The sequence below is a fragment of the Crocodylus porosus genome, unplaced genomic scaffold (genome assembly GCF_001723895.1).
Source record: "Crocodylus porosus isolate Cpor-Errol unplaced genomic scaffold, CroPor_comp1, whole genome shotgun sequence".
Taxonomy (NCBI): domain Eukaryota; kingdom Metazoa; phylum Chordata; order Crocodylia; family Crocodylidae; genus Crocodylus; species Crocodylus porosus.
In genome coordinates, this window is record NW_017728947.1 from 453,671 (window position 1) to 477,364 (window position 23,694).

The following is a 23,694-nucleotide window of genomic DNA, read 5'->3' on the forward strand; positions in this document are numbered from 1 at the left end:
ATAAGCCCTCAGTGAATCAGCGAGGTGAGGTCTACTGCATGTTCTTGAGAAGGAGGAAGCTCTACCTCCAGATGCATCTCACCTGCTTGCCTCCTTTTTGTGAAGCTGGCAGGTGGTGCCGTGATGGCAGTGGGAATCTGGACCCTGGCAGAAAAGAGTGACTACATCAGCCTGCTGTCCTCCAACACGTATATGGCCACCGCCTACATCCTGGTAGTGGCTGGAGTTGTTGTCATGGTTACTGGTATCCTTGGTTGCTGTGCCACTTTCAAAGAGCGGCGAAACTTGCTGAGAGTGGTAGGTTTTCTCCTTTCCCTTGGGCAATGCTGGGCGCGGAGCCTCTTGTTTGTGTTTTTTGACTGCCTTTGGGGTCCTTGTGAAGAAGTAGTCCAGTTATTCCCAACACCACCGGCACTATTGCCTTCCCTGTCTAGGGTGGGTCGCCACATTCACAGAACTGACTTTCCTTCTACTCTGTCATATGCAAAGAACATGTTTATTGTAGCCTGATTGTTGCTGTTGTCATATCCTATTATAATACAGGGTTCCCTCACTTTATGCTGTACATGCATTCCTGGAAAACAGCACATAACTCGAATTTGCATAAAGGGAACACAATGTAATAAATAGGGATATGTTCCAAGATCGTGAGTGTAGTCACCCCCAAACCCATTTCTACAACTTTTACAAGACAATTTTGGTACTCACCAACAGCAGACAATACACACAAGCACAGGGTTGTGGTGAACGTTACCATAATGGGGATGACAGCTACAGAAACAAGTGTTGCAGACAACTAGTGAGGAGCACAGATCCACACGGGAAACTGTATTTTGGTGCATGTCACTCCCACAATGCACGGCACAGAGCAGCTGACTGCGGGCTTCCACCACACCAATTGCATAAGAGTGAATTTACTTTGCATATAACAAATTTTTGGTATAAAAAAGGTCATTGCATAAGAGCAAATTCACACATACAGAACCTGCATAAAGCAAGGGAAACCTATATATTCATGGGCCTTCTAAATGTTTTTGGAACAAAGGAGGAATCCCTGGGATGGTCAAAAATGGGATTTTATTGTGCCCCTGAAGCTTTCCAATTTTTTTATCAAATTGTTAAAAGCAAACATTCTCTCTCTTTTTTTTGTTTTTTAATTTACCCCTCACCCATTGGAAAAGAGAGAAATCTGATCCCACACTCTCCAAACCAAAATGAAAATGATTTATTTTTGGTTTGTCAACCATCAGAACAATTTTCAACTGGCACTTTTTATTTTTGTCCTCATTTTTTTTTTTTAATTCACAAAAAACCCTCAACAATAACAACAACAAAAACTCTCCCCTCCCTTCAGTTTGTCAAACTGAAACACTTTTCAGTGTTTTGCAGTTTTTTATTTGCTAATCAGCACTAGAAATCTAATTCTCTCCCCCTCCTCAAATACATTTGGAGTGTGGCAGCATTTCTTTAAGTACCCCAGCTGCAGCAGCAAGTGCAGTGAGTGAAATAACAATTAATGGCCTTTTGCTTTCAGAGTAACAAAGAGGAACTCTTCAGCTGTGTCTCAGACAGTCCTTCAGCTTTGCAAACTGCTGCTGGTCTGATTGTCCCCTCTCCATGCCTTTGTCCTTGTGAAGTGGAGAGCTGGAGGGGGAGAAATGGACAGTGAGCAATGCAGACTGACGTACTCATACTCGCTTGGTAACCTGAGAGACCTCATGGGAAGTGGAGTGGGAGCGAGGACGAAAATGCGGAAGTAGAGAAAATTGCTGCCACAGAGCATGCTGAGCCCTTTCTTAGTTCAGATGCACTTGGTGCTGGCCCTTGCACTTGGCTCTGTAGTAGGCAGTATTTGGTTCCTGGGTCTTAGCAGTTCATTTTGGCATTAAGCACAATTACTCACTATACTAAAGAGCTCTCCCTTTGTGTCTTTTTCTCCATCAGAAGTTACACGCAGAAATCGGGTGGGTTTTCTTTGTTACATTCTGCCACAGAAAACTAATAATTGTCCCATGGGAACAATAGGTCATTCTCTGTCTTTTCTTTCCCTGCTCAGAGTGGCTGGCTGTGACAGATCTATTGTCTCTCTTAGTTTGGACTCTGGTTTAGTTGGTATTAAGTAATCCACACAAGACATACATTTGTGCTTAGCAGGGCTGAATTGGTCTGCTTGGGAGCCCTTGCCAGATTGTAGCTCAGCCAGTAATCCTGACAGTCTCACAACAAATGCCAGTGTGTCTGTGCCAGCCTGTCCCAGTTTCTGTCTGTATCAGAGAGAGGGACACACCATAATGGGGGGGATTGGCATAGAATGTCCTGGGACTTTTGACATTTCAGATCAGGATATATGTGCATGTGTTTGGGTTTGATTCTTCAGAAAAATTATAGTTTTACATGCCTTTGAGCTTTAGCTATAGCTTCAGGTGGTAATTCTCAACCAAGGGGCCACAGCCCCCTAGGGTGCCATGAAATTCTTTTACCGGGCTGTGCAGTGCTGCATGTTATTAGTACTGTTAAGTGTGCAAACAGCTACACACATGATTCACAAGATAGACCCAGAGATTTCAAATAGGAATCCAGACTGCCAAGGTCATTTTGACCTGTTGTGGTCTTTCTGAGTTCTTGGCAACAAAAGGATAGTTCTGCTGTGGGGTTATTTTAGTTAAAAAAAAAAAAAAAAAAAAAAAAAAAAAACAGGCAAAGGCTAAGAGATGGCACTTCTGGAGTGGTGCCTTGAGTCTCATGAGAAGTAAGGAAGGGTCCTTGTGTCTAAAGTTTGAGAACTAGCTTCAGGCTGTCCACTCTTTCATTTCCTGTCACCCATCACCATGATATTTCTGTGCCAGCTGTATTTTCCTTTCTCACATGCCTCCTTTCCAGCCCAAATTACTCAGTGAGGCCACAAGCTCTTGCAATTTCATAACCTTACGTGAAGCTGTGCTTCTACAATCAGAATTAGGCCCATCATGTCACTAGGCCTGGATTGTTATTCACCTTGATTCAAAGTTTTGTCTGCTCCCCGCTCCCCTCTCCTTCCCTCCCTTCCCACTCAGATTTTAGACTAGTCTGGTCCCTATCAGAAGCCAGAGCAGCCCAAAGGCCTGTTTGAACTATAAGTTCAAAAGCAGCAGCCTTAGCACATCTGACTGAGAGAATTTTCTAATCATCAAGAATAGCAGACCACAGGGGTAACTCTGGTCAGACCTTTGCCCTGTAACATGCCCCTGTGCTACAGGCTACGAAAGGAGGGGGTGATGTAGTGTTGCCCACCGGCAATCCCTCCTTGTTCCAGGGAAACTGGATAAGTCATCTTTTTGTCACTGTTTACATTGCTGAAAAGGTTTACGGCAAGAGACATCTACCTGAGACTCAGGGACTTGATCTGTATTTTGCCACTGATGTGCATAGACCTTTACAAGCCCATAAAGTAGCTGTAGGTCTTGTAGTGACCCTGAGACAAATGCAGAGCAACCCATAAAATCAGGAATCCCTAGAACAGTGGTTCACAGCCTTTTTTTTTTTTTTTTGTACAGGACCCGTTTGTAAACATCCATGGCAGGTCCTAACGCAGTGCCCCTCAATCCCAACCCGCTGCCCCCTGCACCCATGCCCCAGGCCCCAGTGTTTGGGACAGGGGGGTGTGTGTGTGTGTGTGCGTGTGTGTGTGGAGGGGGGGACAGGATGTTCAAGCAGCCCTTCACAGGCTGGACTCTGCCGGCCTGCAAGGGAAAAGCCACCGTTTTTCTCCTTTAAAGGAGAATCCATTTTTAAAGGTTGTTCGCAACCCTTTCATATATTGTTGCAACCCACTTTTGCGTCACAACCCACAGGTTGAGAAACGCTGCCCTAGAAGACATCTCTTGGGTAGTAGAGCTGAGTATAAAGACCAGGACTGTTTTTTCCAGCCCCAGACAGTCCTGGGATCCTTACCTGGGAGAAGAGAGGTCAAGAAAGTAGTTTAGCCTATTTATGTTATAACAGCATTGCAAGGTTATGATCAGGCCCAGGTTCCCATTGTGCAAGGTACTGTACACATGCCACGTAAAAGGAGAGGCGCCACTCCTTTTTCAAAGTAGACGAGATGTAACAGATGCATGAAAGAAACAAGCAGACAGCGTACCAGGGTGAAGGTGGAATAGCAGTAACAACCAGATCCTTTAGGATAGACGAGCTGACCACATGGGCAGTAGAGGTACTAACTTGTGTTTTTCTGAGGCCTTGTCATCCATAGCCTACTCTAGGATTTCCTGCCACAGCTCTTTGACATGCGCTAATGAACTGAGATGCTGTGGCACATGCCAGCTCCACCTCAATGCTTTTGACACGAGCACTAAAAATATCCCATGTGGAGAAAATAGATGAAGGAAAGAGAAACTTTCCAGTTCATTGGTTGTTTTTTCCCCTCTTGGCAAGATGATGTCAGGCAAACGTTGCATAACTGGGCTCCGACGAAAGAAAGGACCCCTTTGTTTGGGTGGGTTGCTTTCCTGTCATGCCCCTTTTAGCCTTCTGTTAGTGTGGAGCCCAGCCTTTCCTTATCCAGCTCTCCATCGGGTGACTCATTCCCATGGTATGAATGGGTACCTTGTACAAGCATGTGCAGATGCTTCGCAGTGTTCAGCTGAGAGCTGCTCGGGGGAGAGTACGGGTGTGGGAGTGAATGTTTGAAATTGTACACTCAGATTAAAGCCTGGCCTGCCAATGAAACCTAACTGTCCCTCCCGTGCAGCTGCTGAACCCCAGCACAGGGTGACAGGGGAAATCTGATCTGATAGAAACAAGTGGGTGTGCATGTCAGCAGTATTTTACTAGTGCCAAAGGGTGCTTGTGTCTTCCAGGCAGAGAGGCAGCCTGCTAGGAAGTGGAGGTTTCCTTTAGCCAAAGGGATTATAAAAACCTTGGGAACCTGGTGAGGCAGAATTTTATTTAAAAAAAAAAAAAAGTTATTTGCTAGCCACACTCTGAGATTTCATTATGTTGCCCTCACTTTTCCTTCCTCCTCTGCTTTCAAACTATTGTATAAAACTCCTTGATGCTGCTTATCTTGAGTGGTGTTTGTAACATTTTGTCAGAGCTTAATCTGATATGATCCCAATCTCCAGGGAATCCTTTGAGAACAACTGCAATAAAGAAATAATAATGACACATGTTGGCCCCTTTTTTGCCTTATAACTCTGAAGGGAGCTTCTATGACCTTCCTTGTTCCCTCCCAGTGTCCTGTTCTGACAGGTGACGTTTCACCCTTGTTTTGCAGTACTTCATATTGCTGCTGTGCATTTTCTTGCTTGAGATCATTGCTGGAATCCTGGCTTATATCTACTACCAGCAGGTAAGTGCAAATTAAACCAAAGGGCTCAAACCAAAGAGAGAGAGGGAGCTGCTAGTTGTCACCTGTTTTGAGAGTAGGGCCATGGCACAGATGCCAGGGGTTTGGGATCTAGGTTTTGTTTGGAGCCCCATGTCTTTTCAGACCCATGTTTCACTGAGTATCTTTACTCCGTTCCCTCCATATACAAAATACAGCAGGTTATTTGACAAGGAATTCAGCTGTTGTGTGTATGTAGGAGACAGAGACATTTTCTGCCCCTGCCTGCCCTCATTTGTGATGGTGTTATGAAGGGAGCTGTTAGGGGAATGAATCACTGGTTCTAGTAGAGACTATTGACCTGAGGCTTTTTCAGATATCCGTAAGGGTAACACAGGTAAGGGTTATTACAGTAAGGCCATCTAGTGTATTTGTGGAACAGAACCAATCCTTGCCAAGCTAGGCAAGTTTGCCATAAAGTGCCTGGATTGGTATGGACTGGTAAAGGGCCAGTTGAAAAGTGTAGTCCTTCTAGCCATCAGTGTTCTCTTGGGGATCCATTTGTACAGCATTCAGCTAGCATGACTGGGGGACTGACCAAGAAGACTACAGCCCCAAATACCCAAGGTCACAACCTGAGGTCCAGGGCAGTCATAGATAACATAGCTTTTAGTCTTTGTAAGGATCAGATGGTTTCACAGGATCAGAGCAAGTCTAGGCAATGAGGAGTAAAGAGGCTAGCGAGCTGCCTCTGAAGAAGCTGTCTGTGTCTTCTTTCTCCCAGCCAGTAGGAAAAGGCTTGGCTTCTGGGGAGGGCAAACTGTTGGAAATGGTGTGAGGTTTGTTTGCAAAACCAAATACACACTGCAGATAGGAGGAGGCATTTTCAGTGGTTGGCTGTTCATTGGAAGAGGAACTTCCATTTTGGTTCTGGGCACCCCTGCTTTGCCTTATCAACAGCAGCATTGGCAAGAATAAAATTGACAGTATCTCCATGTTTTGATATGGAAGGATCACCCCATGGAAGCCATGCTCCATCTGGATCTGAGCAAGGACTAAAGTAAGCTGTGGCAATGGAGGATATGTAGACACCTCTCAGCTCAAGCTGGAGCATGGCTTATTCAGAGCTGTGGTCCCAGGCAGCTTTGGAGATCATCTGGGGACATGTTTGGCTCACCGGTCAACATGCTTCTCTCTTCTGTCTTGTATAAACTCCTCTGCTTTCCTGAGCTCAGGCTGCTTTCTCTTTTTGCTGTTGCTTTCCCTTCTCTCCTTGCTGTTTGTGTCCAATGCTTCTGGGTGTCTAAACCATGCGTTTCTTTTGCTGTCTCTGTTCCATGCTGCAGTTCTTCCCCGTGAGCCCACAGGTAACTGCTTGTCTGCTGTTAAATACTTCTGCTAATGAACTCTCTCTCTCTTTATTTGCCTTTGGTGCCAACCAGCTGCTGAACTTTTCCCCTTGTCTTTATTGCACTAAGTACTTTGCGCTTCTCTTGAGCCTTCAAGCCCAGGATCTCAAAGCCCTTTGCAAATGTTAATGAGTGAAGCCTCACGTCATCTCTGTACGGTAGGTGTTGTCCCCTCTGGGACTGATGGGATTGGAGAATCACTGCTACCTTCATCAGATTTAAAGGAGGGGGTGAAAAGAATCCAGAACTCATGCCGCCCCCTGTCCCCCTGGCTTCCTCTCCCTGGTCTGGTGGGACCACAATTTCTTTTCCTGTATTTCATCTGACAATTCTTGCTGATTTTTGAGAAATAGAGATGTATGAAGAAGCTTTTTTCCTGTCAGTCAAACTTGTTTCCTTCTGCTGCCTGGCTCATTCAGTGACCTCCATCCATCCACAAGAGATTTGTGATTTCCCATATACAGATTGTGGCATTGTTTCTGAATGAACAAGGAGGAGGGGGTGGCTGATATGAAAGAAGGTAGCTCTTAGTTATACTTTGGTTGCCAATTGAGATGGGCAAGGAAATACAGGGGAAAAAATGCAAGTGGGTCTTTGGAGCATCAGCCAAATAGATGAAAGGATGAGTTTGCAGACAAGTTTCAATGTGTCAGCAGCTTAGGTTCCAGATATCAACCTTTCTGTGTCTGTGCAGTGTTCTTCTTGCCCTGTGAATACATTGCTAAGATTTAGAAAGACCTCCAAGTCTTAAAATCATGCTCTCAGTCATCTTGTGCAGCTTCCTTTCAGTTGTCGATACAAGACGCTTGGAAACTGTCACTTCAACCCAGTCTGCTCAGGTCTCTGAATCTATAATGCAGTGCTCCTGGCCAGAGCACTTTGGCCTCTGGTTCCGGAAATGTGAAATCTCTGAGGCATATTAAGTCCTATTTTGGTGCAGGCCTGTCTATCCTGACAGTATCCCATTAAATATGGTAGTTGTTGCAGTGAGCTATGTTACAGGCTGACAGATTTGGCCCAACAAGAAACCTTTGTAGTAATTAAGAAATTAAAACTGGGGAGGGGAGAGGGAATAGCATTTAAAGGGCCAGGAGGCTAAAATAAGCTCATGCATTCTGGAAACCAGCCCAATCTACACTGGAAGAGGAAAACTTCAAGAAGCTCCTACTGGGCTTTCTGCTGCCCTCAGGAGTGAAGGTGCTAGGAAATGTCAAAGGGTCTGGGTGGCACTGAGGAGGGAGGTATTTTTGCTTCATGGTCTTATCCCACTGCTCCTTCTGTTTAGTTGAGTATGGAGTTGAAGCAAAACCTGAAGGACACCATGACCCAGAAGTACCGGAAGGATGGAGAGGAGCATGTGACCAGTGCAGTGGACAAACTGCAGCAGGAGGTAGGCCCCCAAGGTCAAGATCAAAGGTCTCTTCCACCCTATCTGTCTGTCAAGCTAGCATGGTTAACGTACACTAGTTTTTGTAGCCAGCTGTGCACTAGGGAGCACTGTGGCCAGCATCCTGTCTAGCCATGCTTGACTCCCCACTCTGAATGACCATGTACCCATTTACAGATAGGACTACTGAGGATGGTTTTCAGTGTGGGGCTCAAACTCGCATCCCCAGAGCTGTGGCATTGTTAGTGCTCTGCCACTATGCTCCTTTAGGCCTCCAAGAGAGGTAGAAAATTAAGCTAAGGAGGGAGCTATAAAAATATCATTCTAAGGTGATGAGCTCTTGTCAATGAAAATATGTGTTTCCCACTTCCCCCAGTTTCCAACAGGATAGGTAGAGCACTGGGCCAAGGGTTTGCCAAGTTGTTTGCAGGCATGTGTAAGGACTTTTATATGCTGATGTTGGCTACACAATCAATCAGATCGCTGTAAGGGAGATGATGACATTTGCTTCATTCACAGAATTAGCTGATGCTGGCTAATGAATATTGATATCTGCTTCTGCCTCCAAGATGTGAGCAGTAGGCTGTGAGAAGGAGAACTGTGTTAATTAAGCTTCCCAGTACCCCAGAGAGTGAGATATAACAAATGAAAGGCCTTGTTGCTTGTTACTGTGGTACCAGGCAGTGCTGAAGGATTGAAATAACTAAGTGATATGAAGGACCTCATTCTTGACAACTTCATAGTCCTTATAAATTATCCTCCAGTCCCCTCAGCTCTTCCTACTCATATACTCATATTAAAACCAAATTAATCTTCACCACTAGAGAAAACTGGTGTTCCAGTATCTGACACTCACTTCTCTTCTGGTAAATGCACCTTAGAGATGCAGGAGCACTGAAGTCAGGGAGAAGTCCTGAATCCTGCACTGGCCACTTTCTCATATTCCCCACTTTCCAAAAAGTGTGTGTATTTTAGTGTTTTGACATCTGCTGTTTCCATTTTAGTTTGAAACCCAGGAAACTATAGCTTAGGTCACAAGGAGATAAATGTCCAATTTTCCACCATCGAAGCATTGCTGCTTATAAATTAAAAATGATAACTGGCACATCTTCTGTCACCTCTTCTCTGAGGATCTCAGCTACATAAAAATGCTGAGTCAGGTATGACCACTGCTGGACTACAATTTTTCCATGTTTTACAGAGCCAAGGAGGGAGACACAGACCTTTATGGTCTGATGGTTTGAGCTTTATTCCCATGACAGACTGCTGGCTAGGACCCATACAGATAGTAAGCCCAGTCAGTCAACCACAACTTCCAGGGCCATGAGCTGTTGCTTACTGAGCAGTAGTATTTTGCAGAGGTCTGTAGTTTGATTCAACCTGATCGTCTTCAATGCTTCCCCAATATTGTTAAGCCCAGAAGTAGCTGCAGACATAAATCAACTGCTTTTGGTCCCGTATCCATTGAATAGCAATTGCTACTGATCTCCCCACAGCTAAAAGGAAGATATTGCTGATGTTCAAAAGTCATCCTTAAGTACCTTACACATGAGCATGCCACTAATAGAGATGCTAATACAAATGCAGGCAGCTGGAATCACTGTTTGATAATGTACTGGGGAAGGAGTGTGCAGCCAGGAGTTTGGGGTGGAGAAGGTGGATGAGAGAGGAAGGTGCTGTGCATTCAGGTACAGACTTTGCCTGTGCTTTGTGTATCTGCAGTTCAAGTGCTGTGGAAGCAATAACTATACAGACTGGAGTGACAGCCTCTGGATCAAATCTGCAGAAGCCGGTGGGCGGAAAGTCCCAGACAGCTGCTGTAAGACAATAACAGATGCATGTGGCAAGAGAGACCATCCTTCCAATATCTACAAGGAGGTAAAGAGCAAGCTGACTCTGCAGTTGTAACATGGTGCTGGTTCTGTGATGCAAATTACTAGCAAACTCATAGCTACTTAGGACTGGATTTAAACCTTGCTGAAGTCACTGGGATTTTTTAAACTGTACCCTGTTCCCAGTCTCAAAATCACCCCTCCAGGGGGGAAAGAGGCAGGATATAATTAACACTTTTGCACCAGGGGTCAGTACACCTTGACTCCATCAGTAAGGGCTAGGTGTCTAATCCTAGGTCTAATCCAGGGGTGGGCAAAATACAGTCTAATCATAAATCTAATCCAGGGGTGGGCTGTTAGTGGCTGTAGTGCGGGGCGCTGGCCATGGGGTGGGTTGGGGGCTGCTTTTCTCCACACCAGGAAGGAGCCTGGGGAAAAGCTGAGTCGGGCGGTGGGGGGGGAAGCAGCCCCTCCTCCGCCCCGTGGCTGGTGCCCCACACTGCAGGTGCTTGCAGCCCATGCGGGGCTGTCCGGAGCAGGCACAGGCAGCCCTAGGCGGGCTGTGAGCAGTTGCAGCATGGGGCGCTGGCCATGGGGTGGGTGCAGGGCCGCTTTCCCCCACTCTGCGCTCAGCACCACCTTGTAACTCAGCCCCACTGCCAGCCCGGGCCCCATGCTGGCTCCAGGCTTGCCTGTTGGGGCTGGGTGTGGTGACAACAGCTGCGGCCCTGCCGCGTACTGTGCTGGGCAGTGTTTGCCACTGCCGCCTGTGGGCTGCTCAGCCTGCAAGCTCTGGGCGGGCAGCAGCAGCCAACACTGCCTGGTGCAGCAAGCGGGGGGCCCGCAACTGCTGTCACTGACAGGCGAGCCCAGAGCCGGCGCGGGGCCCAGGCTGGCAGCTGGGCCAGGTTACAAGATGGTGCTGAGCATGGGGAAAAGCGGCCCTTCGCTTGCCCCATGGAGCCCCATGGGCCACTCGCAGCCCATGTGGGGCTGCCTGTGCCTGCTTCAGACAGCCCCACATGGGCTGCGAGCACCTGCAGCAAGGAGTGCTGCCCATGGGGCGGGCAAGGGGCCGCTTTTCCCCATGCTCAGCACCAGCTTCTTCCCTGCCAGCAAGCAGGGGGTTGGGGCTGTGCACTGCCCCCCGCCTGTACTACAGGGCTGGGGGACATTGGGAGTGAGTAGGTGGGGAGGCAGTAGGAGCACAGGGCCTGCACCAGTGTCCCGGGGCCAGTGCTGCCGGGGCCCAGAGCAGGATGGCAGGAGTGCAGGGTCCTGGCTGGAAGGGGCTCTATGGAACCGGGCCAGCTCCCCCCTCTTCCTGCTGGTGCAGCCCAGCCCGGCTCCACAGACCCCTGCCAGCCTGAGCCCCACTTTGGACCCCACCAGTGCTGGCCCTGGGACATTGGTCTCAAGATGGTGACCAGGGGGCGGGGCACCTGTCAAGGGGCGGGGCTACCCATGCAGCACTCAACAGCCTGCCAAAACTGGGTAAGTGGCCCTCTGCCTGAAATAATTGCCCGCCCCGGTCTAATCATAACTTGCAAGCCAATGACCTGAGTAGGCATAGTCTGAATAATATAGGCAGCCTGTTTGCAGGTGGGATCACTGAACTGAGCAAGAAGCATTTTTAAATTTGTCTAGAAATTGCTTTTCAGAGCTTCATACCTAGAGGAGCATCTTGAAGAACCTTGTGCAGTATTCGACAGTCACAGCTGCAGCTCAAGTAGCAGGTCTGGATGTCGCAGGGAGCTTATTTGTGGGGAACACAAAAGTCAACAAAAATGAGCATCAGGGACTGAAGAGGGAAAAGTGCGGCTGGCCATAAAGCTTAATGTTTTCTTACTTCCACACGGGAGGCATGCCTGTGAGACCCACCTCATGCAAAAATTCTCAGTAGCAGGATTCAAGTGGAATTTTCTCAGATCCTTAGATGGGGAGAGGGGCAGCTAGATAGAAGGATGGATGGGTTTGGTCTGTCTGATGTGAAGGAAAGAAATAAAATTTGGGAGAAAATGGGTTGTGTAGATGTCAAATTATTAGAGTGCTGACAGGCTACAGTTTGGGCTAGGGTAAAGTAGATTGCAGGCAAAGCAATCCCAAAAAAGTGAGCATGAAAGTGGGAAGCTGGGCACTCAGCTGCCTAATGCACATAAATACAGGACCTAGTTTGGGTGCTGGATATACACACGTTTATTTTGGCATCATAAATGGATTTACCCTGCCCTAGGTACTGTTCAGTGGCTTTAACATGTTCTTTCTAGCCTGGTTTATTCATTAGTGAAGTCAGATTACAAATGTGTGGAGTGAGCTCTATGGCTGGCTGCTTGGAGAGCAGTAATTAGAGGGGTGGTGAATGCCAACTGGAGCCTTCTCCTTGTTTGCAACATCTCATCATGACAAGAAAGTACTGTAAACAAAAATGCAGCCCCTCTAAGGCAGATATTCTTCTCACAGAGGATGTTCTTTCGACAGGACTCAGTGAGGATTTGGTAGTTTTAAGAGCATGACTAACGTTTGCAGATAAACCAACAGGATCAGACATACAAAGCTAACCAGCTGTTATGCCTTAGGGCATGAATTGTGATGGGTGGATGTGAGACTGGTTCAGAACAGTTCCTCCCTACCTTATAATTTGGGCTTCCATGAACAAGGAGATCCCTGGCTCTGTGTTGGTTGAATACAACTAAGTAGAGCAGGCTTGTCCAACATGCGGCCCACCAAGGCATTTTCTGAGGCCCAAGGTGCTGCGACGGGAAACGAAAGTAAACACTGTTCCCACCCCTTGTACCTCCCCCAGCCCCTCAGCAGCTTCCTAATGGCTGCTGAAGGGCTGGAGAAAGGACAAGGTTCACATACACACCGCATCAGCTTGACGTTGCCTATGTGGTGTGTGGGAAGAGGAGTAGCCGTGTGCCGCTCAGGACAGGACAAGCCCAGCCGAAGCAGCAGGGGCTCAGCTGCATTTCCCCCTGCCTGCACCAGTCAGTCCCTAGTGGCGCACGGCTCCTCCGCCACTTCTGCTGGCTGGTGCCAACCTGGCCGGCCTCCTCCTGTCCCCAGCAGCAAGTGGGAAGCCAGCACGGGGGGCCTCAGCAGGCAGGGTCCTGGCGTGACCTCTGTGGGGCGAGGCGGCAGGAACTGGTGTCTACTGACCCCGTGCTCTGGGCTCGCAGTGCTGAGGCCACCAGGGCTGTGTGCGCGGACAACCGGGCACCACGGTGAGCGGGGCCGTGTGGTCGGGTGGGTGAGGGGCTGCTGTGCAGTGGCCACTTCGCTCCAGCCCCCTCAGGCAGCGCCGGCTCATGGGGCTGCGCTGCTCGGGGGATGGAGATGTGGAGCTATTTATTTCTCCCCTTCAGTCTCTGGGGCAGTAGCTGGCTGGATGCAGAATGGGTCCCTCCTGCTCCTGCCCACCAGGAGCTACCATGAACCTTGCAGTAACAGGGACGTGCAGTAGGGCTACACAGGCAGGGTCTCTCTGGCCCAGGACAGAGGGTGTTTGAATATAGCTCGCTGGCCCACTGGGTGATAAAAAGTTCATGATCTGGCTCCACATTCAAAAGGTTGGACACCCCTGAAGTAGAGCCTTTTCCACATCTGGTTCTGGTCTTGATCAGGAAGTGGGGAGCAAAATCAAACAAATGATCAGTAGGCAAGGAAGAAACACCATGATAGCAGAAGGGTGCATCCTACTGCAGCAGTGGGTTAGTGGTCCAGTTGTCTGGTCATGTTATACACAGCTCTAGACACCTGTCCATCTGGCTGAGAGAGGGGGAGCCTGCAGGGAAAGCATGAGTCTAGATAGCTAGAGAGAGAAGGAGCATCAAAGAGGGAGGTGGGCTAGCTCTGAGGGAGGTCGCAGGGCAGCAGGGTTTAGCTCTGAAAGGAAAGCATTGGCAGAGGGCTGAGTTAACTCTGAGGAGAGGAAAACACCACCCAGTGATAGGAAAGGGCTGATTTAGCTTAAAGGGGATAGAAAGCCTGTGGGGAGGCATGATTTGTTACCTCTGAAGGGAGTAGGGTTGCCAACCCTCCAGAATTGTCCTGGAGTCTCCAGGAATTAGATATAAATCTCCAGGAGACTGCTGAGGGTCACCCAGGAGAGAAATGAAAGGACATTCATTAAAATAAATACTAAATGTTGGATCTGATTTCTACGGTAGTCCAGTAGGTTTTAAAATGGAATAGTCATGTGCATGCATGACGTAAAGGTAAATGTGCACGCATTTACCTTCCTGACGTAAAGTCTGTGCACCGTAATCCATAACTATTAAATGCAAGCACATGGGCACATTCGTGTTGTGTGTCATGGGCACATTTGCATTCCAGAAACCTCCTGGAATAGATTCAAACCGAGTTGGGAGCCTAGAGGAGAGTAGGAAACTGTGCCCATAGGGCAGTGTGAGGGCAGGGAAAGAGGATAGTTCAAATGGGATTTTAGTGGGTTTGAAGAAATGAGAGAAGGTTTGGGTTGAGAAATAACTAGTCTAGATCAGGGCTGCTGAGGATAGATGCAAAACTTCATCTCAAGCCCCTGGAACTAGCAAGCCCCATACCCCTCCTTTCCCCAACCCCACGGTTATTTGTTACACTACTCTGCCTTCATCTGTCTTGGTAGACTGTGAGATCTGTGCAACAGGAGCCTTTCTGTCCTGCCTGGAAGGCACCTGGCACCTACAAGGTGCTGCGCAATCTCTGTTAAATCCTCACCAGGGAAGATTCCACTTCGCTCGATTAAACTGCTTAATTATTTAAAGATACCCGTTCCAAAAACTAATGAACCTTCTTGCCACTTTTCTGTGCCAAAAGCAACTTGGCAGACCTGGGAAGGGAACAAGGCTGCCAGCCAAGGACACAATTACAAGATGGAGGCAGGCAGCACTGTAACTTTCCAGGCCCACACAGTGCCTCATCACTTTATAAAGGAGCGGTAGGCAATGTTTTTTGGCTGGAGTGCCGAAAAAACCACAATGTCTACCTTGGAAGGTGCCGGAGTGCTGGCATGCTGGAGCCCAGAGCAGCTGTTTGCAGCCTCCCAGCTGCAGCTGGCCCACGGAGCCTGGTCTGCTTGCAGCAGGGCTTGCAGCCTCCCAGCCGCCTGCTGGGAGCAGCCTGGGCTCCATGGCTGTCAGCAGCTGCTTAGAGCCCGGGCTGGTGGTGGTGTGCTGAGCAAAATGGCCTTGAGTGCCATGCTCAGCACGCGTGCCGGGGGTTGCTGACCCCTGTTAAAGCACTGAGAGAGGAATTCTCCTTAAATGGTGGCTGCGCTGTTAGAAGGCCCTGTGACCAGTCCCAGCTGCAACTCCTTGGGGACCCAACACTGCTTCCTTCAACACTGAGTGTTGATGCAGTGTCCTCTCTAGGCAGACTCTAGCAATAATGAAATCTTTCTCCATGTATCTTGGAGAGAAACTTCCCTCTTGTTGACAGGTCTCAACTTGCCCACAACAGGCCTGTTGGAACTTGTAAGAGCCTCAGCTAGCTCTGGCTGCAGGGCTGATGTCCTGCACTCTGTGAAGTGGCCTCACTTGCAGCCCCCCTGCCTAGCGAGGCTGCTGTCATGCTCAGAGGTCACTGCCTTATCAGCTGCCACTTGTAAGGCAATGACCTTGGCCCAGGCTGAGTTAACTACCCATTTTTGGAATGCTTCTAGACTCTTCCCCGCTCCCCCTGTAGCATCTCCTGTCCATGTGTCTCTTTCTGTATTCATAATAAAAATGGAAATGTAAGTTAAGAACATATGAAAAGCCATACTGGGTCAGACCACAGGTCCACTTAGCCTAGTGTCCTGTCTCACAGTGGCAAAGGATGCTAAGGGAAGGGGAAGTGGCATCATGCAGGGTGGGTGATCAGGGCACCAGGGTTGGGGGAGTGAAGAAATAGAAGCAGTTGTACTGGCCACCACCGTGCTGCCAGTAGTGCAGCCAGTGACATTGCCCTGCCCATGTTTCAGTGCCATCCAGGTTGCTCGGGCATTACATTATGTCTCTGGAAAGAAGCATTTATGGCAGAGCCTACCAGATTGATTCACATCCTTCCTGTCTCCCTCCATAGCTTCCAGTATTTAGAGGCCTAGGAAGTCTCAATTCCCCTATCACATTTAATACCCACTGATGGCCCAATCCTCCATAAATTTTTCAGTCTTTTTGAACCTGGCTAAGTCCTCAGTCTCCATGGTATCTTGTGGCAATACATGCTGCAAGTGAATTACATACAGTGTGAGAAACTTATTTTTGTTAGTTTTAAACCTTCTATCCGCTACCCAGTAATTTCATTGCATGCCCATCTAGTGCCAGCATTGAGAAGGAGGGAGTAAATAGTAAATCCCTGTTTACTTGCCCCATGCCAGTCATGATTTTGCAAACTCACTGTGAGGGCAGAGCCTGTTTTCTTTGCCACTTGTCTCCATAATGCATGACATATCAGGGCTGTGTTCCCTGACTGGATTCTTGGGCTCTACCATGCAAGAATAATAAGTTGTTTCGAGAAATCCTTGCGGTTTTCCTGCCTGCACAGACACTGCCCGCCATAGCGCACACATTTCAGTTTCACACACTGTAATGTATGAGGGGCAGAACATTGAAATGAAGCTCATTCACTGTGTCTCCTTTCCATCACCCTAACAGAATGGCTGCATCACTAAGTTGGAAAACTTCATCCAGGAACACCTGAAAATTATCGGGGCCGTGGGGATTGGCATTGCTTGTGTACAGGTAAAAGGACATGGCTACTTCTAGAGGGTGGTAGGCCTCGATGCCAGGGACCCTGCCCCACTGAAGCAGCATCTTGAACTCAGGACACTGAGTGGGAGGTGCAGCACTGGCCTCTCTGCCATTCAGTTTATGGTCTCCTCAGAGCAACTAGTAACAAGTACTTTGGGAAACCCAAGGTGTAGATGGCCTGAATTAGAGTTCAAATTCTCTGGGTTCTTAAAACTGGAGGCCTTTGTTTTTGCTTCCAAGGAAGACCTTCAGGTAGTAAATGCAGTACAGCAGAAGGGGTCAGACCTAAGGGATGAGATTCTAGCGAACTGGAATATAGGGGAATTGGGGGAGAGGCAGAGTGGGGCTCGGATTCAGAGCCTATGAGAGAGATTTGGGGGCAGATAGCATTTTTGTGTTCTCCCTCCTGTCCTATTTTGGAAATCAATAGAATTCACAAGCTAAACATTTATAGAGATTGTACTTCTACTTTATTTACACATGTTACTTGCAATTATTACTGTACTCGTATATTAATGTCTATTAAGAAAGGAAATTCTCACAATTTGGTGGGAAGAGCCCTCGAGCGTGGGGCCTGGGACAGCTATACCCTTATTTCCTTCCCTAATAGGCCTTGCTACTGCTGTTCCTATTTTAGACTGAAGGTGACCTCTAGTGGGGCACTACCATAGCTGCAAGCTGAGTGGAGCAGTGGTGGAAATGTTGCCCATCTGGAGGCTTATTAATTTGAGCTCAGGTTTTTCCCAGGACACTAAGGGTAGGACATAATGCCAGGGAGAAGAAGCCAGTGACTCAGGGTGAGGGGAGGCATGCCTGCACTGATCAATCCTGCTGTTCAGGAGAGGTCTATGTCAGCTGAAGGAGCCTAACTGATCTCCCAGTGAGATGACCTTGAGTGTTTAGAGCCTGTTAACCATTTAAGTTCCATAGGCCCCCTTCTGCACAGCCGCTCCTAAGTGTGTGTCATCTCTTGTCTCATCCCCCTTCAGATCTTTGGGATGATCTTCACGTGCTGCTTGTATAAGAGTTTAAAGTCGGAACCATACTAGGAGCGCACAGGAATCCATCAGTTCCTCCCTGCTGCCACCTTCAGCGACTGCCAGATCCACCACCCCCACTTAGCAACGCGGACACTTCCACAGCCTAAGGACTTGGGCTCTTATCCAAGCCCCTTGGATCCCAACAGCTGTAGGAGCTCTTCTTGCTCAAGTTCAAAGGTATTAGAGTACCACCAAAGAACAGTGGTTTGCTCCCACCGACAGACTGCTCATCAGTGCCACACACTAACTATGGAGACAGATGATGTTTCTGTGCCAGGTGGGAATTGGTGCCAAACCTCTTCACATCCAGATGAGCCCCCTTGGCACATACTGATGTCCTGCCACAGCCATACACCATCCAAGAAGGTATCTGCTCTGGTCACTTGTGTCAGCTTCTCTCCATTTTGCCAGTGAGCGCACGACCTGTCCTAGCTCAGATTTTACCATAATTCTGACCTCACACCAGATGTGGCTGGGGATGGTTACACAACAACCTCTCCACTTCTGCCTCAAACCCTCCGTGCCATTCAGAGGCCAGTTGAGAAACAGAAGCCATGTGCCTTCAGTGATTCTGGACATTTTTTCTTTTCTGGTTTTCTGCCATTTCTTTTTTTTTAATTAATGGTTTCCAGTGTAAATAGGGGGAAAAATAATTTGTCTCCTGCTTGCTCTCCCTCTGACAGGTTCAAAGATGGGCTTGGAAGAAATAGTCTGTGCAGGGAACCTGCCACATTTGGGTATTCAAAGGCTAAGCTTTTTCATTTGCCAGGATTTTTTTTGAACCTGGAAAACTCCCAAGATAAAATCTCGTATCAGGTGAAATATGTCCCAGCTTGAGGGACTAATTCCTGCCCAAGGAGACAGACTTGGAGGCTGGTAAGGAAATTCATTAAGGTTTTTATATTGGCCTCCTGGGATCTCATTAATCAGCTAGACATTATCTGGCTTTAATGAAACCTGGAACCCTGCTTTCACATTCTTCTCACCTAATAACTGGTAGGCTCAGCTTCACCTAATTGCAAAATATACTCTGTAAATTGTCAGTGCTAGGTGATGCAAGTTAACTGTCTGGTTACTGCAGGACAACAGTATGATTGCATGATGATAATTCTGCTGGAATCCATGATACTTATATGACCACAGATGTTGCAGTTACCATGCTCTTTTCCAGTACCCCTGGGTTGTGATGCCAGCTAGGAGCTAGCTTGATCCCTAGGCTCCTTTGCAATGCAGTGCCCCATCCATGCTACAGTGGGATGGGCCTGGCATGTGGGCACCTGGTAGATGTTATGTATATAGGTTGACACACCTACAAAATGTATATAGTGACATTAGAGAAGCTTGGATGAATGTTTGGCCCCCAAAGGCACAAAATGGCCGTGAGGTCTAAAGTGGATGTAAACTAAGTGAGGATGAGGTGTGGTTTTTTTCCCCTAAAAATATGATATAATATGCTCAAACTCAGGCATAAGAAAAGGGTTTCAGGAAGTTATTACCAAAATGAATTCTTATGGCTTGTGTTGTGCAAGAGGTCAGAGCAGATGAATCATAATGGTCCCCTCTGACCAAGAAAACTGCATCCTTGTAGATGCAACAAGAAGAGGGATCAGAAGAGAAGAGTTCATTCCTGAAGTGTTCCAGGCTTAGGGAAGTCAGTGAGTGCAATCTGAAAGGTTGGTCCAGGTCACCAGGATGCTCAACAGCAGAATAGATTGTGTGTTCAGAGGTGTGTGATGGTGAGGACAAAAGGGGTGTCCTCTCCCAGTTCACCTTGGGGCAAGACCCTGAAGGATGAGGGTTTTCTGGGAAGTGTGTGTGTGTGTCTGTGTGTGTGTAGTAGGGGGAATAGGGCAGGGTGCTCATAGAAAGGCCTGCCCTAGCCTCCTTTTTAGAAACTCAAATTTGGCTTGGACTTTTCTGGATCTGTTCCTTTCCCTTTGGAATCATCCAGTGCTGAAAGATCATGCTCCTTGTGCTCCCCTGATGTTGCAGTGCTGCTCTTTGCTGCACTGCTCTTCTCCTTTTTGCTGCTTTCTGTGAGAAGCACCACGATTAAGACCTCCCCCCTACCAGATGCACTGAACACTCAGCGTGCATGGCACCCAGTGGATTTGGACCCTATGCCTTCCTTTGACCCGATTAATTTCTGTTCTTTGCACTGTTACTCTGGCACTGAAGGGGAGAAATCAGAAACCACCAAGCTACTTAATGTCGCTCTGATGCTCAGCAGCAGCAAACCCCATTACATCCTCCTCTCTTCTGAAGTTGACTTGGTCCTGCAAGCTCCCCAGTGAAGCAGTGCCTTAAAGTCAGGTATTAGGATGTGTAGTGGAGGGAATCATGCTGTGTTTCTTTGTCTTTGTTACTGTCAGGCTAAAAGCACACAGGGAAATAAGAAAGGTGGGCCTCTGGGGATATTTGTTCTTCCAGCAAGCTTGAGTGCAAGCAACAGATGGGAAATGTCAGTTCACTATGTGGAAGAAGTGTGCTCATCTTCATTCTCAAATAGTTGCATTTTTCCCTGTGAGTAACTAAAATGCATGAGCCATCCTGGGGTAAACTCACCAAGATTTAACAACTAAGTGTGTACAGGTAATCAAGGTGAGTTTACTTCATGGTAAAACTGAAGTGCCTTCTTTTCAATTTAGTTTTTTACTTTGAGTTGGCTGAGGTGTGTTAGTTATCCTAAAGTCAAAAATGCTGTTTTTATCAGTGATGATAAACCCTATACAAACTGGGTGATTAATTCTTTTCCTTGACCTTTAGTTTGGGATTTTGTTCCGACTCCTGCAGCCCAGCAGCCAGACAGTTAACGTTATGGACTCTCCTGGTTTCCCACAGAGCATGTCTCACTATTGCAGAGGCTTTGATCAATCTAGCAGAAGCTGTGTGCTGGCTCCTGGTGTGAGGTTAAAAGGTGATGAAGTTAATAAAATTCAAGGCAGGTGAAATTGAAAATCTCCAATGCAGCAACACTCTGAAATAATCCTAGATACTAATGCAAGCAAAAGGTGGAGGGCTGGTGGGGGGCTTTTTTTTTTTTACCCTGGGAAGGTAAAAAGGTGAGGAAAAAAATCTAAATTATTACAGAATTCTGTAAAAGATAAACCTCTTATCTTAAGTTATTTCTCAGTTTTTACTCCAGTTCCTGGGATTTTGCCTACTAACTAAAAGGAAAATATTGAACACATTGCTTGAAGCAATATTTCTAATTACTTACATGTATCTTGCTAGTTGTCTGTACCTGCTCACTAAAAACCTGTTGTATAAAGTGGGGAGGGGGCGGGTGGGAGGGGAGTAACCAGAGCAGGCTTGAATCAGTCAGCCGGCCTTTGTCTGAGGAGCTGTTTTATTTCCTCCATGTCATGCTCATGTTTTTGTAACCGTGGCCAATAAGCTAAACAAATTAGAGTTTTTCCTTCTCTTGTATAGTAATAGCAAAGAAACAACCAGTGGGGTAGTGGGTTGTTAGAATTGCAGGGGCTGCAGCCTGTGGTCCAGCAGAAGTTGGGTCCGCTAGAGGTTCTGAATGTAGGGGCCATGATCCCCACAACATCCTCGATATGGGTCAGGGCATCACCACAACCATGTCTGTCCCATGTTGCTATGTGGGAGTAAGGTTTCAAGATGAATGAGGTTGAGAACTATTGATCCAAAGAGCCGGATTTTTAGAGATGCTGAGCAATTTCCATTAGTAGTGTTATTGCTCTGCACACCTGGACGTCAGCCCCCCACAAGGTGCTGAGAGCTTTTAAGCCCTGCCTTACATCAGGTGAAACTGAGGGTGCCCAGCATCTTCTGTTCCCAGGCAAGAGATCAGTGCTCTCAGAAGTCACTGGAAAAATGCCTGTTGACTTCACCTGCTTTTGCCTCAAGTCCAAAGCGAGGCATTTGTCTCTGGGTATATCGGCCTGAGTATGCAGTGTGTAACATACATGCTGTGAATAATGAGGGCTGAATAAACAGTGGGCTCGGGCCAGGCAAAATTTGGATCTGACTTGTTCATTAAATCTGAAAAGCTGACTTGGGGGAATGGGGTGGGAAGGGAGCACATGAAAGAGATGTCTCCTGGCACTATTTAGCCAGCCTGATAGCAGCCTCATTTGGAGCATCTGCATTTCTTATTGCACCCAGTGAAACCTGAGGCCACCACATTTGCTGGTCCCTGGCTGTAAGCAAGAGCATACTGTTAACACACATACAGGTACAGTGAGCTGCAAAGGCACATGCCCCAACATGCATGCATGTATTTTTCAGCACAATTGTGATAAAGGCCCTGCCGTTTGTCGCAGGCGTTAAGAGTGACAGCTGAGACCAGCAAGCACAGCTCCCATGGGTTCTGCCATTGGGTGGCTGCTGCTCAGCCCAGCATAGCAGAGCTGCTACCTGTCATTTACTGGGGGGCTCTGAGTCTCAGGAGGAAGAACCGGCTGGATGTGCCTGGGCACTGGGTAGTGGGCTCTGCTATCCTGTGTGACTGTCTGCTGGCACCTGGTACCCACTCGCACACTAAACCGAACTAAAGACTCATACCCACCTCCACAGTACGGTGGCACTTGCTAGCTACTGCAGGTCAGTAGAATACGGCACCACTTTCGTGCCATATGATGAACCCTGCTTCTGCCTCATGTCTTGTGCTGCAGTAAGTAATTCCTACAGCTGTGGCACAGGGTGCATGTATACAGTTGGATGTGTGCATCCAGAGCGCAGGGGTAGGCAAGTTTGGCAGCTTCTCTGTAGTTGGGTGTCAAGCCTGCCCTGCCTTTGCCATAGGAAATGTACCCTTGTAGAGGTGTGGGGATGCTGCTCCGATGTGATGTAATTACAGTGCATCAGAGCAGGCCCTATTGAGTTGCCCCATTGGCACGCTCCAGCCAGACTCCATGTCTCGTGTAGTTAGCATTCCCACACTTCAGAATGACAGTGGGGGTGTTTTAACTGAAGCACATCAAATGAGCTTCAGTTAAAGTGCCCCACTGCCATTTTGAAGAGCGGGATACTGAATACACAAGATACTGCGGGTGCTTTAAGTAGAGCAGCTCTTGCAGCTGCTGTAATTAAAGTGTCCCACCCCCGGAGCATGTGTACACCCTCAGGTGTCACCACTATCAATCCTCTGCTAACATGATAACGTGTCTACCTGCCATTAACATGTCTGACCGCTGGGTGGCACTCTGCATCCCATGTACAGCACATTGACAGAGACTTGGAACACCCCAGCATTGAGCTAGCTGGGCCCAAGTGCAAACCATGTCGGGTTAGGCTTTACCTGCAGTTACTTTGCCAAACCTGAGGACAGCATGTTGCAAGTAACTCCTGACGTACTCAAATGGAAAGGCCTCTGCTTGTTCCCTTTGAAGGAAAGACGTTCGCTGCAGCTCTAGGGAAAAGTCTGTTCTCACGTGTTGTGCAACAGGGTCTGTTGATATAGACTGATCTGAGATTTGGGCTGGGTTGGTTTGCAATGAGGAGTGGGGCAGATGTTTTAATACACTCTGGCCCTGGGCCTTCAGGCATGTAGAGTGCAGAAGTCTGCTCAGATCATTCGCTGAAATAAATAGAGTTCTTGGTTCAGCTCCACCTGGCTTCCCATTGCATTCTTAGCTTCCTTTTCAGTTCACACAGCTGGAACCAGCCCAGCCAAGGAAACAGACTGGGGGACAAGGGGAAAGGGGAAGACAAAGCTAAACTGGTTCTGGTATAGCAATGGTAGGGATGCTTTATGGGCTGGACACAGTGCCCTGTAGAAGCTCTCTAGAGCTGGGTAGGGGATACTGGGCAGTGAATGGAAAATGGCACCTCCTGCTCAATGCTCTTAACTCCAATATACTTATACATCCTGACCCCAGGGCCTCTCTGCCATGACACCCATCACTTTTCTCCCTCTTTGATATCACAAGCAAGAGCCTTATTTAGGAATTCTTCCTTACCGCTTGCCCCAGGATCATCCTCACGGGCCTTCTTCACTGCTGTGTGCCATAAACCGGGGTGTC

At 47.9% G+C, this 23,694-nt stretch overlaps 1 protein-coding gene across 2 annotated transcripts in view; it reads left to right on the top strand.

Annotated features, from left to right (window-relative positions):
* CD151 (CD151 molecule (Raph blood group)) overlaps positions 1-21,691 on the top strand; it is a 57,797-nt gene extending 36,106 nt beyond the window's left edge. For both annotated transcript variants that reach the window (XM_019551397.1, XM_019551398.1), the window contains 6 exons: positions 106-297; positions 5,255-5,329; positions 8,000-8,104; positions 9,824-9,979; positions 16,566-16,652; positions 17,651-21,691. In XM_019551397.1, coding sequence (XP_019406942.1) covers positions 106-297; positions 5,255-5,329; positions 8,000-8,104; positions 9,824-9,979; positions 16,566-16,652; positions 17,651-17,710 — 675 coding nt within the window. In that variant the 3' untranslated portion in view covers positions 17,711-21,691. The remainder of the gene's footprint in view (positions 1-105; positions 298-5,254; positions 5,330-7,999; positions 8,105-9,823; positions 9,980-16,565; positions 16,653-17,650) is intronic.
* Positions 21,692-23,694: the final 2,003 nt, after the last annotated feature.